Genomic DNA, 16,621 nt, shown 5'->3' with positions numbered 1-16,621 from the left:
AAGTTGGTGAATGAAGATTGCCAGGTTACAAATCAATAGGCGACTGCTTTATTAATTTATACAAAATTTTGATAAATTCACTAATAGTTACAAAAGACACTGTTACAATATGTCAGGCAATTCTAATTGTATTTTTCATTTGTTTATTTCTTAAATTATCCCTTGACTATATTCTGGCCCATCATCTAGTGGCGTTTAAAAAAATAAAAAAATAATTTGGCCCGTGGCCAAATATACTTGCCGACCCCTGATGTAGGGTTACCACACATAATCTTTATTCCAAACATGGCTATAAAACAACATCTGGTTGGGATTTCTAAAATGTCTTTGCACACATGGACAGAAACTGATTTCTCAACGGATCTGATAACCGATACTTTGACATGGAGCTAGGGCTGGGCGATATGACGAAATATATCGTCTGGACGATAGAAAATGTCTATCGTTTTATATAAGGCTCTATCGCTTACGCCACGATAAGGTGTTTATGGCAGAATTTTACGTCAAGATGCACCTCACGCCACGGCATGCCCATGCAATACATAAACGCGCTCCCTCTGTCTCTCTCTCGCTCTCTCACACACACACACACACGCGCTGCAGCCTCCCTTCCACTAACGTCACTTTTTTAAAATCCCCCACAGCGCGAAACACGAGTCCCGCAAACGCGCCGCAGAGGAGCTTGTTTGTAATCAGAGGACAATGGCTCCTTAGTTTCGAAATGGTTTGGGTACAAGGTGATCGCGTTGAAAATAAAGGCGTTTGTCTAGCGTTAGAAGCTCATTTGAAACATTGCCGCGGCTCATTTAAGAAAAGGACAGCTCCGAAGAGACGCTGCTTTAGTTCGAGGTAGTGCTAACAATAATAAAGAAAGACGATCAACACCTTATGTGTTACCACTGAAATGAAGATGGAATATATTTCCGAATGTAAGCCCATCTTAAGCGAAATGCAAGCTTCATCCTGTCGTCTGCTCTGGCTCTAACCTCGAGTGTTTACTTTTTGCAAACCTTGTGAGCACGCAAACCCAAACGCTGTGACCTCGCGCCAAATGTTTTTATTGGTTTATTAAGTACAAACAGGCGAGTTATGAAAAATTGAGTGCGAGGGATATGTTCAATCACACAAAAAGATTTTGGAATGAGACGGCCAACTGTAGTAGCGTTTAGTCCACTGTCTATAATAGCCTAATTTAGAGATCACTTTTTTATTTATTTTAACCGACAACTTTGATCGGTTAACATTGATACGGTCAGCCATCGGTCAAACGGTCATCGGTTAACATCCCTAGGCAGGTGTTAACTTTACTAACAGTCTTGCTTTAAAAAAAGGTTCTAAATAAAATAAAAATGTAGTCCATACTACCTTTATTTGTTTTGTATATCATTTCAAACTGCATTTCCACATTGCAATTTTGTATAGACTATTCATAAACTGAATTAATAGAAAGGTTGCTATATCGTTATGTATATCGTTATCGGGATATCAAATGAGCTATATCGGGATATGAAATTTTGGCCATATCGCCCAGCCCTACATGGAGCCACGTGAAATGATCCACTCTGCATCTTTCCACAGTTTTAGCATATTTCCAAGCTTGTACTGAGACACTACAGCGATCTGTCACATCCTATTTAAGAGTGTCAAAAACACCATTTATTGTTTGACATTTTTGATGAAAATGGACCTAATTATAAAGCTGAGACTGAGAAAGCACAAAGCTTTTTGTGATTATTGGATGGGAGGCATGCTACAAATAATGTGGACCTGGCAACCCCGGCTTGAAATACGGGTGATTCAGAGGGTCAAATAGAACCTGATTTATCGTTGCTAGGTTTTACTGTTAATGTGTTATTGTCACAGACACACCTAAATTCAACACAACTGAACACGTTCCCCCCCCCCCCCCCCCCCCCCCCCCCCCTTGGCACAAAATAATCGTCCCTGATCATCTGCTTTTTTTTTTTTTATCGCCTGATGGCCGATTCAGATCGTGCATCCCTTTTAAATTTACTGTATAGCAAATCTACTATTTAACCACAATTTTAAGGATGGAATATTAATATTTTTGTTTGGCATATTTTTTAAGTTCCATTTTTCCATTCTTCTGCTGTGCACATATGGTAAACTGCTGTTTCATGTATTAGCTGCTAGTTACTGTACTGTGAAATTTTAGCACAGTCGGACTCTATATATGAGCTATATATTAACTAATCAGCATCCAGAACTACCCAAAAACCATTAGTTAATGTGCATTAAAGTAGTTAGACATGTACTGAAACTTCACTTTAATATATCTACAAGTATTTTCACATTAATGTACATGAATTACTTTATCTGTTTTTTTTAACATTATATAGTGCCCTCTTTTAAAACCTGTTAAACTGTGACGAGAGGTTATGGGATGGATAGAATGGATTGTTTAGGGTTAGTGTTGACTAGCGTTTTGCTTGTCTTTGTTTGTATTGACACAAGCTTGGAAAATAAGTGTAGTGTTCTGTCATGTAACTGGAGAGCAGCACTTTGTTCTTTGCAACCTGAGGATGTTTGCCGAGAGCACATGGGAGCAACAATTTTTCCAAGAACATGAGCATGTTGTCAAGCTAGTTTTTCCCATGCTTGGTCCTGATCATACAAATGGACCTTTGGGTCAGGTGTGTGCTGTGCAGCATTGTTTTATCTTTTTTTTTTTGTTCTTCCTCCAGTAAGGTAAATGCACACACGCACAGACCACAAGTAGATCTGGTCAGCATATTGATTATTAATATGGTATATAAGTTTAAATAAATTGAATACAGTTTTGGGTGCAGGGCCTACAACTAACTTTTTGCTACACCCGCCAATGGCCGGTGACTTAAGAAAATTTACTGGCCAATAGGGCTGGGACAATTCGTCAACGTCATCGATGACGTCGACGCAAAATTTGCGCGTCGATTCGTCAGACTCAAAATAAAGATGGCGGCGCCGGAGAGTAGTAGCAACCATAGATATACATAATAAAGTTTATTATGTAATTAAGTATATTATTTATTATGTATATCTATGGTAGCAACTCGGGTGGCTCCTCAGACTTTCAGTAGTGCAAGGTTTGCGGGTTGGCGCTCGGCGCGCGCGCTCTTAACACAGGCATGCGCGTCTGTGTTAAGAGCGCTTGCTCCGTGCGCGCATGCGTTTGGTTGTCACGGCTACATAAACAAATTTCTGCACACAGGAAGACAGATGTTTTGGTAATATTTTATGTATTTTAATCACAAAAACAAACGTTTTCATCAAGTGAAAGCATCGGGCACATTGGCTCCCTGCATAATAAGCTGTTTTAAATTTAAAATGTTCAATGTCTAATCGCGCTGATGTGACCGAGGGTATCCATCCTCTAAGTGAGCACAGTTTCATCCCAGGACTATTCCGTAATGCACTCTACATGTACCTGTTTTCACTGTCATGCCGCGGCTGCACGTGGCGTTTCTGTTGCGGGTCAGCCATGGGGCTGCGTGGCGTTTTCTCTGCCTTTGGACACTATAGAAGCGTGTCTGACGCGGCGCTGCTGCTGCTCGCTCTCCTCCCCATACTCGCTCTCCTCCCCCATCATGAGTGGACACACCCCCTACTGCTGATTGGCTACAAGTGTGTAGTGGTGCTCGATCCGATCCACTTTCTACAACGTTTCTCAGAAATCTATTGATGCACCTTTTAAGGAAACGGATGTCATTACTAACTTGTAAGACTAGTCTTAACAGTTTTATGCAACCGGCCCCAAACTCTGTTTCAGTGAATCGATTCAAAACCAATTCTGAACAATTTGTGTCATAGTTCAGAAATGTGTGTGGCATTTTTTTTCTTTATGTATTAAAATGTTTTAGTAAAACATTTTGTAAAATATGTATGTAAATATTGCAGTTCATTTACCATATATTGTTGTATTGGTTGTACAGAAATAAAACTGGTTAACTCTCCTTTGTGAGTTTTTTTAGTAAACATGTGGAAAGTGTGGAAAACGTACCTTTTATTAATGATAATTTTTAATTAAGTATTAAAATCAATTGTATTAAACTTTTAAAATCAATTTAGCAATAATGCAAAGACAGTTTTGTCAAATTAACGCAATGTTAACACTACAAGCCTTGTATACTCGTATACAGTTTTCACTTTGGTTGTCTTTCCATGTGGCCAATATCAGATTAAGTTTTAACTGGTCACACTTGAACTGATGCACATAACAATAACAAATATATGGAAGTGGCCCAAATCAGAAACATCAGATTTCATGTGGTTTGTGCTGTTTACACTATTAAAATCAACAAAATCTAATTTTGGTTACTGTCATTACATATCTTTAGTTGGGGAAATATAAAGTATTTTAAGCCATTTAAGAAGAAATGCATAAATATAAGGATACATGTATGAATATCATTAAAATATATATCATCTAGCCTAAGTAGTTTTAGTAGTTTGAGGTAACATTTCAAATCCATATTAAAAGAATGCTTTGTTTCAGTGTTTTTGTTCAGTGTTTTTGTCTTTGTTTTGATAACTGACTGACTGACTTTAAAAACTGGGCAAATACAAGGCTTCCTCGTATTTAGCAATGTAGGTTTTCCCCACTGAGGCTTTTATGTTCAGCACTGCCACAAACTGTTAACCCTGATTCAGCTGATTCAGGATCTGTAATATTGGGCAAGCCATTCCTTACCGGAAGGACAGGTTTCAGCATTACTGTGACTTGATCACATGCTGTGAGCCAAACTACACTGACTGCAGTTTCACATTTTCCAAAGAGTGTGAGTGAGTGATTCAACTGTTATTAAGTTATGTAATAGACATAACTTGCACAACTACTTCCACGTTCTACTTATTACAACTTGGGAGTTTCCAGTAACAGCGTACAGCATGCGTACACACTACGTTATTACTGTTTTATGGCTGTTAAATGGTTAAAAAAATGACATTTTCTGCGTTAATTATCTTGAATGTGCTGAAATGTTCCTAGAAATATTTTTAATTCTGCATAATAAATTTATTTACCCACTAACCTACAGCAGTCCCGTGCGTGTTTTCTCCTTAAGAGTGTTTTTGAGTGTTATGATCTCTTACTGATCATATTTCAGAAAGCTTTTGAATTAAGGGGGGGGGGGGGGTGAAACACTCAGTTTCAGTCAATCTCACGTCAATCTTGAGTACCTATAGAGTAGTACTGCATCCTTCATATCTCCGAAAAGTCTTTAGTTTTATTATATTTATTAAAGAAATATGGGCTGTACCGAGTCTTTCCGGAAAAAAACGAGCGCCTGGAGGCGTATCGTGTGGGCGGAGCTAAAGAATGACAAATGCGCAAAGCAGTGACGTCCTCAAGCGTGGAGAAACCCTTGCTATCGATCTCAGCTAATAGATATGATCCATTGATCCAGAATCTAATTCGGAGGCTGAAATAGAAACAGCAACAGCAGGACGTCCGTCTCTGTGGTATGTACTGTCAACATTTGTCTTTACTCTCAGTTTATGAGGATATGATTCGGTTTATGGACTATTGTATGCGACTAGACCTTAGAAGTAGCAAGCAAAACGGTTTTGCACGTCAGACTAGTGTAACGTTATACATAGAAAAGGAATGAAGTCCGTTAGCGCATTTGAATGACGAAGCACACGATCGTGTCATTTACTGATGTTTAATCACGCGACGATAAGCAACAGCATAGACATTTGAAGCAGTTTTACTCACCGGCTGCTTCCAAAGCAGGACCGAACCTTTATCGCTGGGACGGTTCCGTCAAAAACACACTTCTTGGAGTGTGGAGATCCACTTTGCGATGCGACTGAAGCGATGTTGTGAAGCTTCCCGTCATTTCTGCGTTCAAAACGGTTCAAATGCAGCGCTGCCTTCCCGGAATGCTGTGCTGAAGCGTTGAAGTCGCTTAATGTCAAAGTGGAGGAAAGAAGTGGAGTGCGGCACGGTAACCGACATGTGTTCACGGACGACTGGATCTGCAGCTTGAGAGCAGTGTTTATGGGCGTGCATTTCCTCTCGCTCTAGTCACACGCACGTGCACCCTACCGGGAGAAAAGCCCGTACGGCCCATACAAGGACCTTCCGGTCTATTAACGTCAAGTGGACCCATACTCGAAAAAAAACTCTCCGAAAGGAGTATTTTTAACACAGAAATACTCCATCAAACGTCCAACATTAGTTTTTGAAACTTTGTCTATGTTAAGGATGGGAATCCAAGTCTTTAACAGTGTAAAAAGCTCAGTATGCATGAAACAGCATCCCCCCCCCCCCCCCCTTAAATAAACTTGACTGATAAAAAGGTTTGCTTTTAGAATATTTTAAAGAATGAATGCGTGGTACATGCCTAATGCTGGGTACACACAACAAGATCGCCCCCAGGGGGTGATTTTGGGCTGATTTCTCCCCTAATGACAATCCTAGCTAAAGTCCAGATTATCTTGATGGTTTTACAGAATTATCTTATGATTTTCCTGTGGTGTGGGGTGTGTTAAAAGTTACTGAATCCGTTCGGAAGAACATTGTAGGTGTACAGTAAATGCTTGCTGAAAAATTACACAGAATAATGATTAAAATAGTTAATTCAAATAAATAAATGGGCTAAAGGGGTCTGTTGCAACAGCTGTGCACAAGTTGAACCCATCCTACAGCACGGCACTGTGTCAGTTGTTCCGTGTGGTGCATGTCAAATAAAATTAGTCATAATACATGAATGTCATTTGTTTTGTTTTTGTTTTTTTTAGTACTTATTTATTGACCCTTAATTTATTTTCAAATGCTAATTACATATAAAAAACACATTGTTATTTACAATGAAGTATTTTCATACTTAAAGGGGTACTTCAGCGCTGGAAAGATGAATCTGTATTTAAACTGGGTCATTAATGTAGTAGAAAAGTGAAATTATTTTTGAATTTGGTGCCTTCTAGACTGAGAAGAGACAGAAAATGTATTTTTCTCATGGGGATGAAAGACTACAATTCCCAGAATTCTTCGCTGCCCTGGGGGCCATTCCCAAAGCCACCACTACTGGATTACAGTGACTGAGTTAGAGAACATACACTACAATTAAATCCTGAACATGTCTGTTCAATATATAACGATTGAGTTGCCGCGAGTCTCACATCACTAACTCAGATTAGGAGTCAGATTACATTTAACGTCATTGATGAGCTCTCATGATGAGAGCTGAGGAAATCGCGACCACATTCGCGGCATACATTCACAACGCATCTTCAGTGTGGCGCGTTTTCAGTTCATGCCTTTGGAAGCTTAACTTTCATAGAAATTAATTTGAGAAGTTAAAACACTTACATTACTTATCATCCGTTTAAATGAATGCCTGCAGCTGCGAGCTGTGCTGTGAGTGTGATTTCCATAGACAGTAAAAGAAATGGACACAGCGACCCCATTGACGTCTACGGCGAAATAATGAAGTCAACCTAGGGGCACTCACTTCCTGATGGCTGAGCGAACTGCGCAGGCTCAGACTGAGCTTGACGACGTAGATGTGACGTGAGCCTCCTGTCGGACAGCTGTAGGTCTTCTAGTAGATGTGGAAAGCGAAAGCTGAATCACGTTGTTTAAATATTTTCTCCCGTTGCTTTTGGCTCACTATGGGCTTCTACCCATTCTTCCCCCTTGACTTTATCAGACTAGTCTCCAGGACATGTCTCCACGTCCCCCCGACTGTCTCATAGACAGTAAAAGATTGCCTGCGAGCGTCTCCTCAGGTCTATACGGTAATTTCTCAACTGTGCGACAGGGTCGCGTTGGTTATGACGCAATCGTTAGCCTATTTTTACAAAAACAGCTTCTGCGGGGCGATAGTGTAAGATACAAGGTAATGGAGCCTTTTATACATTGTCGTGTTTCTTTAGAAATATACAATGGACAAATGGAGTCTTTAAACGCCTCTGATGTAAAGTTATTCACTGTCAAAGTGACTCAAAAATGAATGGGAGTCAATGGGATGCTAACAGCAGGTGATGGCTTGGTTAGCAATGGCAGCCCCTAGGGGTGGAACGCTTTCCGAGCGCTAGATTACCCCCTTGGTGATTTCCCATCCCCCATGTGCGGGTTGAAAACGTGGAAATAGCTCCCTCTGCTGGCTGTAGTCTTTAGCCTCTGGCCAAACATTCCAAAGATGATGCAAATATTGTCAATTTGCGTCACAGAAGGAATTTTTCTAGAAATAAACTGCATAAATCTCTCGTCTCAGGGATATATGAGGGGGGGAAAGCACAATCATTTGATTATACTCCAGGGTTTCTACTGATACAAAGCCATATGCTAATCGCTGAAGTAACCCTTTAATAGATTTTTTTTTACCTTCAGTCAAGAGAGGCAAAAGAAGTTAAAATGAAGGATAAACTGAAATGTCATATTATGCGACTACACATTACTTAACAGAGAGCTTACGATCTACTAGCTATGTTCTATCTTAAGAATGGTTCAATCAAATAAAGTTAGACTCTGTCCCAAATGGCACACCTCATGTGCACTTTCAGCTTCGTCGACTTACAATGGCTGCTGCGTGTGTGTCCACGAGAGTGTAGAGTGTCCCATTTGAGCGCCCCCTTTTCGGTCAGAATGTGCCCTCGATGCGCAATTTTGCCGATTTAACACTGAAGCAGTCACCGCAGCAGACTTCTTCCCGACAGACAAAAGTGTGGACTCATAGGAAGACCGTGAGTCTTTAGGGTGCCATTTGGGACAGGGCCTTAGTTACAAACTAGCTAGCAGGTACTAGGCCTCTAGTGTGGACTTTACATTCCAATTTAAGAAATAACTTACAAACGGCTGGTGCAACCCTACCCTGGTTTCACATGCTTCAGCATCATGGTAACTAGTTTGGACAAGCATTGACACCCTGTGGTGAAATAATCGTGTATGTTTAACAGCCGCTTCTGTCTCAGATCACAACCTCGTTCTGTTGAGTTTGGAAAATTCTTTACTCCGTAATTAAATCATCAGTACATCTCTTCTCCTCTCTCTGAAGATGTTCATATTTTGAAATCTTCTTGCAGACAATCATTTTTATTTATTGTACTACAGCACAACTGAAAATATAACCGGAAATACCGGAATAGTTGTATCATTTCAAAACTGAAGTGCGTCACAAAGCTCAGTGCAAGTACATCATTAATAAAGTGTTCAGGCTGTTAGTTAGTTGCTCAATGTCCCTAAGTTAAAGGAGCCCATCCCTATATTTCATTATTATTCTGGTCTCAGATACTTATATGCTCCTACACTGAAATTATTTGTCTTTGATGGATTACAGAGGACAGAATAAGTCTGCTGTAATCTTATTTTTGATCAGATTGTCTGTACATGTAATGTTGTTTTTATGCTGTTGATGTGTAATCAATTAGTTGTTTTGTGTTTATTTTTTTCCCACCAACAGAACCATCAAGCTTCATGCCGTTCGCCCCTTTACAACAAGCCTTTTGCGGAGTCGTTTGAGGAAACGCCACTACTGGTGGCCGTTCTCACTTATGTGGGCTATGGCATCCTTACCATTTTTGGCTATCTGCGAGATTTCCTGAGGGACTGGAAGTTTGAGAAGTGCCATCTGGCCAGAGAAAGGGAACAACAGAAGGTAGAGTTGAAAGTTCAAGATTTGGTTTGTGTTGATTTCCTTATTAATAAAAAAAACTTTTTATTTAGTTTTATTTGTTTTGCACTGAATAAGCCATTTCACATAACCAATGTTTAAATAAAGTCAAGACAAAATAATAACTGAATTTATACAAATGTACAAATGTCCCTGTTGTTAAAACACTGTTCCATGATTTTTGTCACCTGGATTTTAAACCAATTTCCAGCCATGATTTAATGATTTTGAGATCAATTTCTTCACACTGAGGACAGTCGAGGGACTCTATTAGAAAGGCTGTAAACACTGATGCTCAAGAATGCCATGCATGCTGAGGGATGTAAACTTTTGAACAGAAGAACAGTGTAAATTGTCCTTAATTTTTCTTTTAGATGATGATAAAAAGATGATTCGTAGAGATGATAAAAACTTACACCATTAATATTGCATGAATAGAATGTTAGAGAAGAGAAGAGAAGAGAAGAGAAGAGAAGAGAAGAGAAGAGAAGAGAAGAGAAGAGAAGAGAAGAGAAGAGAAGAGAAGAGAAGAGAAGAGAAGAGAAGAGAAGAGAAGAGAAGAGAGCCAGAGAATCAAGGAGACAGAGCAACAGTTACAATCTTCTTTTTATCCTTTCCTTGACCATGTGACTGAAACCCTAATGTAAAACATTCAAACTGACCAATCAGACCAAGCTTCCCCCACTATATTACAGATGGGACACACATTTGGCCTACAGGCCTTCAGCATTTCTTTGTCTTTAGGAATTCCAAATGGTCCTACTGATAAGAAAGAGGGGGGTTGCAAAACAGTACTGCAAATGTCTTTAATTTCAAATATCTTTTGATTATTTTCAATCCTACAGAAACAAGTAACTAAATGATGTAGTTTATGAAGAAGTTTTATTTATATAGCGCCTTTCCATAGCTCAAGGTCACTTTACATTGTACATTATAATACAATTACAGCCTCCTCTTATAATAAACAGCACTACTAAACAAAACATAAGAACAATCACCATGTACAAAATTGTACATCCCCTGGCTTTTGTTATATTTTTCTTTTGATATCGTGTTCCCAGGATTTTGTTCCACTGTACCAGGATTTTGAGAACTTCTACACCAGGAATCTGTACATGAGGATCAGAGATAACTGGAACAGGCCCATATGCAGCGTTCCTGGAGCCAAGATGGACCTGGTGGAGCAAGTCACACCTGACTACAACTGGACCTTTGAGTGAGTGTTAAATTATGTCAACCCCAGGATGAGATCCAGTCTACCAGATCCTGTCAGAATACATCTGTTTGCCTGATATCTAAAACTAACAACAGAGTTTTATCTGACCCTAAAAACCAATTTATTCATTTTTTCTTATTTCCAAACATCACAAAGTAATTGTAAATATAAGCGTTTATTGAATGATCTTAGTCGCATCTTTCTCAGTGCTCGGTAGTCTACAAATTCGACAAGCGTTATTTAACCAAAACAAAGGCAATGGAAAAAGACTGCTTCACAACATCGTGGCATGGCATTAAAAACCTTGAGATGGATACCTTTTGCTTATTATTTTTATGAAGGCAAAACAGAACACAACATAAGATTATTGTGGAGGAGAGAGAGTGAGTGAGCAATAGGGAGATTTGAAGAAGACTGTAGAAAGAGAGCAGAGAGACATTACAAAAGGGAAAAGATCAGAGGAATATCACTTGAAAAAGAAAGGTTATGATCAGTCAAAAGGTTTAGGGTCTGCATTAATGTTAGAAAAAATTTACAGCACTGGAGAGACCCAAGCAGATTTACTGCAACAATGGAGCCACAAACTTCAAATAGGCCTACTTTTGAAACATTTAGTTGATCCTGGTAAGTGTTTATTCTCACAGTTGTAAACACGACCGCATTCTTCTTCCATGAGGGAGTTTGGCATCACGGAATTTGTTTCCAGGCGGACCGTTAATTAGTTTACTGTCTACAAACTAACACCTGTGACTGCATTGCATCAGTATTACTGCGCCACAGTGTGTTTGGAGCTTTGAAACCATTCTGTATCTGAAGAAAAATAATATTTTTTATCAATAATTTAGACTAACTAAGCTGTTCTAAATTCACTGTAAACTAGGGCTGGGCGATATGGCGATGCTCTGTATATATCCTGGTATTTTCTAGTTTTTTTTAGATAATAATTTTATATTTTAATAATTTTATTTCACATCCTGCCCAATGTTGACGTTGAAGACTATAAACAAATACAATAAATGTTTAGGCTATGCAATATATTATGTGCAAATTGGAGCTTTACAATCTAAAAACTAAATTAATCATTTTGTTTTCAAATTCAATAACTAAAAATAAAAACAAAAGCATATTAGCCTTATAATGGTCACTTTCATAAAAATATACTTGCTTGTAGGTCTAAAATTCCTCATATGGCACATTTATTGTCCAACATCAAATATTTTAGAAACATGTATATTTTAGTCCGAATTATTGCGCTCCGCCTGTTTGACGCGGATGCACGTGGTGGCGCTCATTCACGGAAGCCTGAAGTTTAGCGGATATTTACTTTTAGAAGGCACATCCTACCCTGACAGCAAAATGGACATATTTGCAAAGCACCACATTTCAAACCCATTATTCAGGCAAATATGTCTGTCAGCACAAGTAGCCTAGTTCTCTGAGCGTTTGATAGATAGGGCAAGCTGCTTTAAACTATACGGTTTAACTAACTATATCCAATTATTGTGAAGCCCTTAATATAAAGCATGTATCAATGTAGAGGACGAGTTGTATCATGCACTTTTCCTGCGTCAGCTCACTCTGTGTACTCCGCTATTTTTCGTATCAAACTGCTGCATATCGATATGAACGGTATTGCCTACAATACCGTTACAACAACATACCGTTACAATAACAATATATCGTTAATAAATATAACGATATAACTCTCAGCCCTTCTTTAAACTATGGCTTCTTGGGCGTATTGCTTTTTCTTCTTCCTTGCCATTCATTTGTCAAAATTTTTTTTTTCACAAATCAAAAGTTTTTTTGTTTTGTTTTTGCTACGGCTATTTTAACATCTACATTTGACACCTACGTTTGGGGGCAGAGCAATGTGTTGCAAAGAAGTGTGGTTGTTTGGGTTGATTTTCAAATATCAACAGTTTTTCTCAGAAATCGCTTACTGCACCTTTAAAGGGATGTCTGTCATTGTTATTAGTATTAGAATTGCTTAGTATTTTTCAGATGCTCAGGTTATTCCGTGTTCTTTCTTGCAGAAACACAGGGAAGGTTCTGAAGGATGTTATTAATATGGGCTCGTATAACTACCTTGGCTTTGCTGAGAATTCCGGCCCGTGCGCTGACGCTGCCTCTGAGTGCACTGTGAAATATGGCGCAGGGGTGAGCAGCACCAGGCAGGAGATGGGTAATACATTTCTCTCAATCTTTACAGCGGTTACTTCTCTGGTATAATAGGGGACAAATAATGGTCTGACACTTTTTGTGTAGGTTTTAGTGGATAGATCAATTTCAAAAGGGCCATATACTTGTTCCTCTTCTAATATTAATCAAGACTTTGTCCTTAATTTTACATTATCATGATACATTTCTATCCTCTCACTGACCCTTTGAATACTTATTCATATATTCAGTTAATCATTCATCCCATGGGAGAAGAATATGCTTTTATGGTGAAATGGTGGAAAAGAAATGTGGAAAAGAATGTTACTGCAAGTTTTTTGTGTACTAGAGTGCTAAGAAGCTGATTTTCATCTCTTCTTTTTTTGAACATGATGCTCACACAAAAACAAACACAAAGGGTAGTTCACCACAAAAAGTAAAGTCTGTCATCATTTGCTCACCTTGAAGTTGTTCCAAACCTGGATGATAGATGATATTCTGAAGAATGCCTGTAACCAAATCTGATGGACCCCATTGACTTGCATAGTATAGAAAACAAATGATACTAAATAGGTCAGTGGGGCCCTTCAACTATTTACCCATTTTATTAGTTTAAGATGTCTTCCTTTGTGTTCAGCAGATTTTATACCAATTTGGAACAACTTAACGGTGAGTAAATGATGACAGTGTTTTCATTTTTGGGTGAAACAAAACTTTTAACTACATAATTGTTTGAAATGCCCACCCATAGTCAAAACTGTGCTAATTTATGAGCAGTTTTTTTTTTTTTTTAATAACAAGTTTGTTTGTTTGTTACATTTATCATGAATGTCTTGTGTGAACTGGGGAGTTTTGAGTTTTTAATATTGAGTTTTTTATATTGGACTATGATGTCTGCATAATGGATATTTATATTAATAGAGTTGTTTTGATGGTTTAGTTCTGTTGGAATTGTTACATAATTGAGATATTTTTTTATCTCTTGTAGGAAATCTTGACAAGCATGAGGAGCTGGAGAAGCTGGTGGCCAGGTTTTTAGGGGTGGAGTCATCCATGGTGTTTGGAATGGGCTTTGCTACAAACTCCATGAATATTCCTGCGTTGACGGGAAAAGTAAGGGTTTTACTATGAGCTTAAACATTAAATCAAATGGAATGCTGCAAATTTCCTTTTCACATCAAAACAAAGTAGGGTGGGACATTGGGGTTTGGCCATTCTGTTTTTGTTTTGTTATTGTAATACTCCCAAAGACCATATCTGTTCCTTGACAGATTTTTTTCGCACTGATAATGTGTCACGTAACCTGTTATTGAAAGCCTTTATGCTTTAGAATAAGGTGTGTGTGTGTGTATACACTCACATTCCTGGTTTAATTCACAAAAGATTTGATTACTTTTGATTAACATTCAAACTTGTTCTGCCAAATATAGAAAATTAAACAACATTTTTCCCATACCTGGAAATGTAAGCTGCTTAAGTGGGTTTTAAAAGTCCACGTTGATTTTGAATCTAGGATTCAAAATGTAATTTAAAGCAGAAACATTAGGATGTAAAAAAAAAAAAAAAAAAAAAAAAAAGTTCTGCCTTATTTCTGTCACTAATCAAATTTTCATTGGACTAAATGTAAGGCAATTTTACAAAGCTTGGTCAAACATTCTGTAATATTCAGAACTCAAAACTTCCAAAGGGTTATTTATTTTTCTTTTTGAAATTATGCAATTTCTCAAACCTGAATACATTAACACATTTAGTTTCCATGTGCACATATCAATGATGCTTAATGTGTGCTCAGAAACTTGACTCATCTTGTCATTGTAAAGTAATGAGGAAGTGCAGATTCCATTATTGCTAAACACCAGAAGAACTAATAAGATTAAAGGTACAACTTTTGGCCCCTTTAGATGTTAAAAAACTAAAACTGCATGTATTTTGCGGTAGAACATTGTTTTGGTTGTGCTTCATCACAGTGTTACTGTCTGGATGATTATGGTTCTTTAAAATAACTAAAAAAGAGCGAGATTATCCTATGGCTTTTAAAACATTCGCTACTAGGCTTAAGAGATATAACCAGTTTAGATGAAAAAGCTGACTAGCTAAAGACATTACTGTAGCTATACCCATTAATAGACACGGAACTTCCTTCAAAATAAATTCCAGCACAGCTCTACAACAACTATAATTAAATGACTTTTCACAATAGATATTCTTTTACAATAAGCTCGCTTATAAAGCTACATATAAAAATATATCTGTTCAATATAACAATACGTACAACAGGGCCGTACCCACCATTGAGGTCCCCGAGGTCCGGACCTCGGTAATTCTCCGAAGTGTACATAATAGAAGTTACAAAATAATATCCTATTAAGGCGGCGTGTACAAACAGGTGTTCTCGCCTCGCCCGGCGTATGTTTTCAATTGTTTCCAATGGATGCGCTGCACTTTTCAATAGCGCCAACAGCAGGCAGGTTTAGTCCATTTTTACGCGTTCAGCGTCCACAGTTCAACTTTGGGTGAACATCAATGTCCAATCACAGTGGAGGAGAGGCGGGACAAATGCCACAACCACCAACCGGCGCTTCGAACAACGACTGATGTTTGACATCACAACACCACCGCGAGAGCGCTCAGTAATCAGGGATGCAAACTAATAACGATACAGACGAAAATGAAAAAACTACTACTTTAAACAAAGCTCAGCTTTGAAAAGAGAAAAGATACAGGGCAAGAGAAGGAGACGGGAAAAAAGAAAGAGAGAAGATAATGGCGATGAGACAAAAAGAGCAGGTAGCCCACTGTGCTCAGAATAGAAAAAGCATTAGCCTACAATATATTCGTAATGGCTACACATAATGTGATTCTGGTCTGTGAAATCCAGGCTAAAGTCTCATCATCTAATATTGATATTAGGCGCATCAAATTTTGATTTCACTCATTGGTTATATTTTCACATTGATTTCTATCTTTGACATGATCTTACTCATTCAACATTAAATATATCACGGTTATATGTTCAAATAATATTCTTTACATAATGTAAATCACAAAAATTTACTTTAGCTAGGTTTTCAAAGACGGAGTCACACATATGTCGTCTTTGGCTCAATTTAACAACAAAACAGATTTTCTGATTTTCTAATTTGGAGTCAAATTTTTTTTGCAACATTTAACCAGATTCTCATTTATAAAAATCTGTGGTCTTCTTAAAATAATTTATACTGCACACTGACATGGTTTTAAAGCTACAGTTAGCTGAGTCTTTGATTTTCTTATGTCTTAAAATGCATTTGTAAAGGAGGGAAATGTTTTGTTTTTTTCAAACCCTCCAAAATTCATATTTGGACCTCGGTATTTAGAAAATCCTGGGTACGGCCCTGACGTACAACATTTTAAATCCTTCAGTTCTTGCCATCTTCAGAAAGCCAAGCCATTGTTGATTCTTGTTTTATTACGAGCTCCGTTTGGTACATTTTTGGCCCACAGACTCCTCTGTTCAGCCTTTTTTTTTTTTTTTTTTACGGACGATTTCTCTGAGCTTCGGGATTTAGTGGCTCTATGTCAACCTTTCTATATTTTACTTTCAAATTACTATCAAATTAAAGCCATATATCTAACCATGTTGTGTTTG

General features: G+C 38.1%; 1 protein-coding gene across 1 annotated transcript in view; it reads left to right on the top strand.

Moving 5' to 3' along the window:
• sptlc2b (serine palmitoyltransferase, long chain base subunit 2b) overlaps nucleotides 1-16,621 on the top strand; it is a 31,263-nt gene that overhangs the window by 3,452 nt on the left and 11,190 nt on the right. The window contains exons 2-5 of the mRNA XM_067417350.1: nucleotides 9,408-9,602; nucleotides 10,679-10,833; nucleotides 12,870-13,018; nucleotides 13,982-14,106. Coding sequence (XP_067273451.1) covers nucleotides 9,408-9,602; nucleotides 10,679-10,833; nucleotides 12,870-13,018; nucleotides 13,982-14,106 — 624 coding nt within the window. The remainder of the gene's footprint in view (nucleotides 1-9,407; nucleotides 9,603-10,678; nucleotides 10,834-12,869; nucleotides 13,019-13,981; nucleotides 14,107-16,621) is intronic.

The sequence above is a fragment of the Pseudorasbora parva genome, chromosome 15, assembly GCF_024679245.1.
Source record: "Pseudorasbora parva isolate DD20220531a chromosome 15, ASM2467924v1, whole genome shotgun sequence".
In the NCBI taxonomy this organism is placed as follows: Eukaryota; Metazoa; Chordata; class Actinopteri; order Cypriniformes; family Gobionidae; genus Pseudorasbora; species Pseudorasbora parva.
The sequence above is the reverse complement of the archived record's forward strand: the minus strand, read 5'-3'. Positions and strand labels throughout refer to the sequence as shown.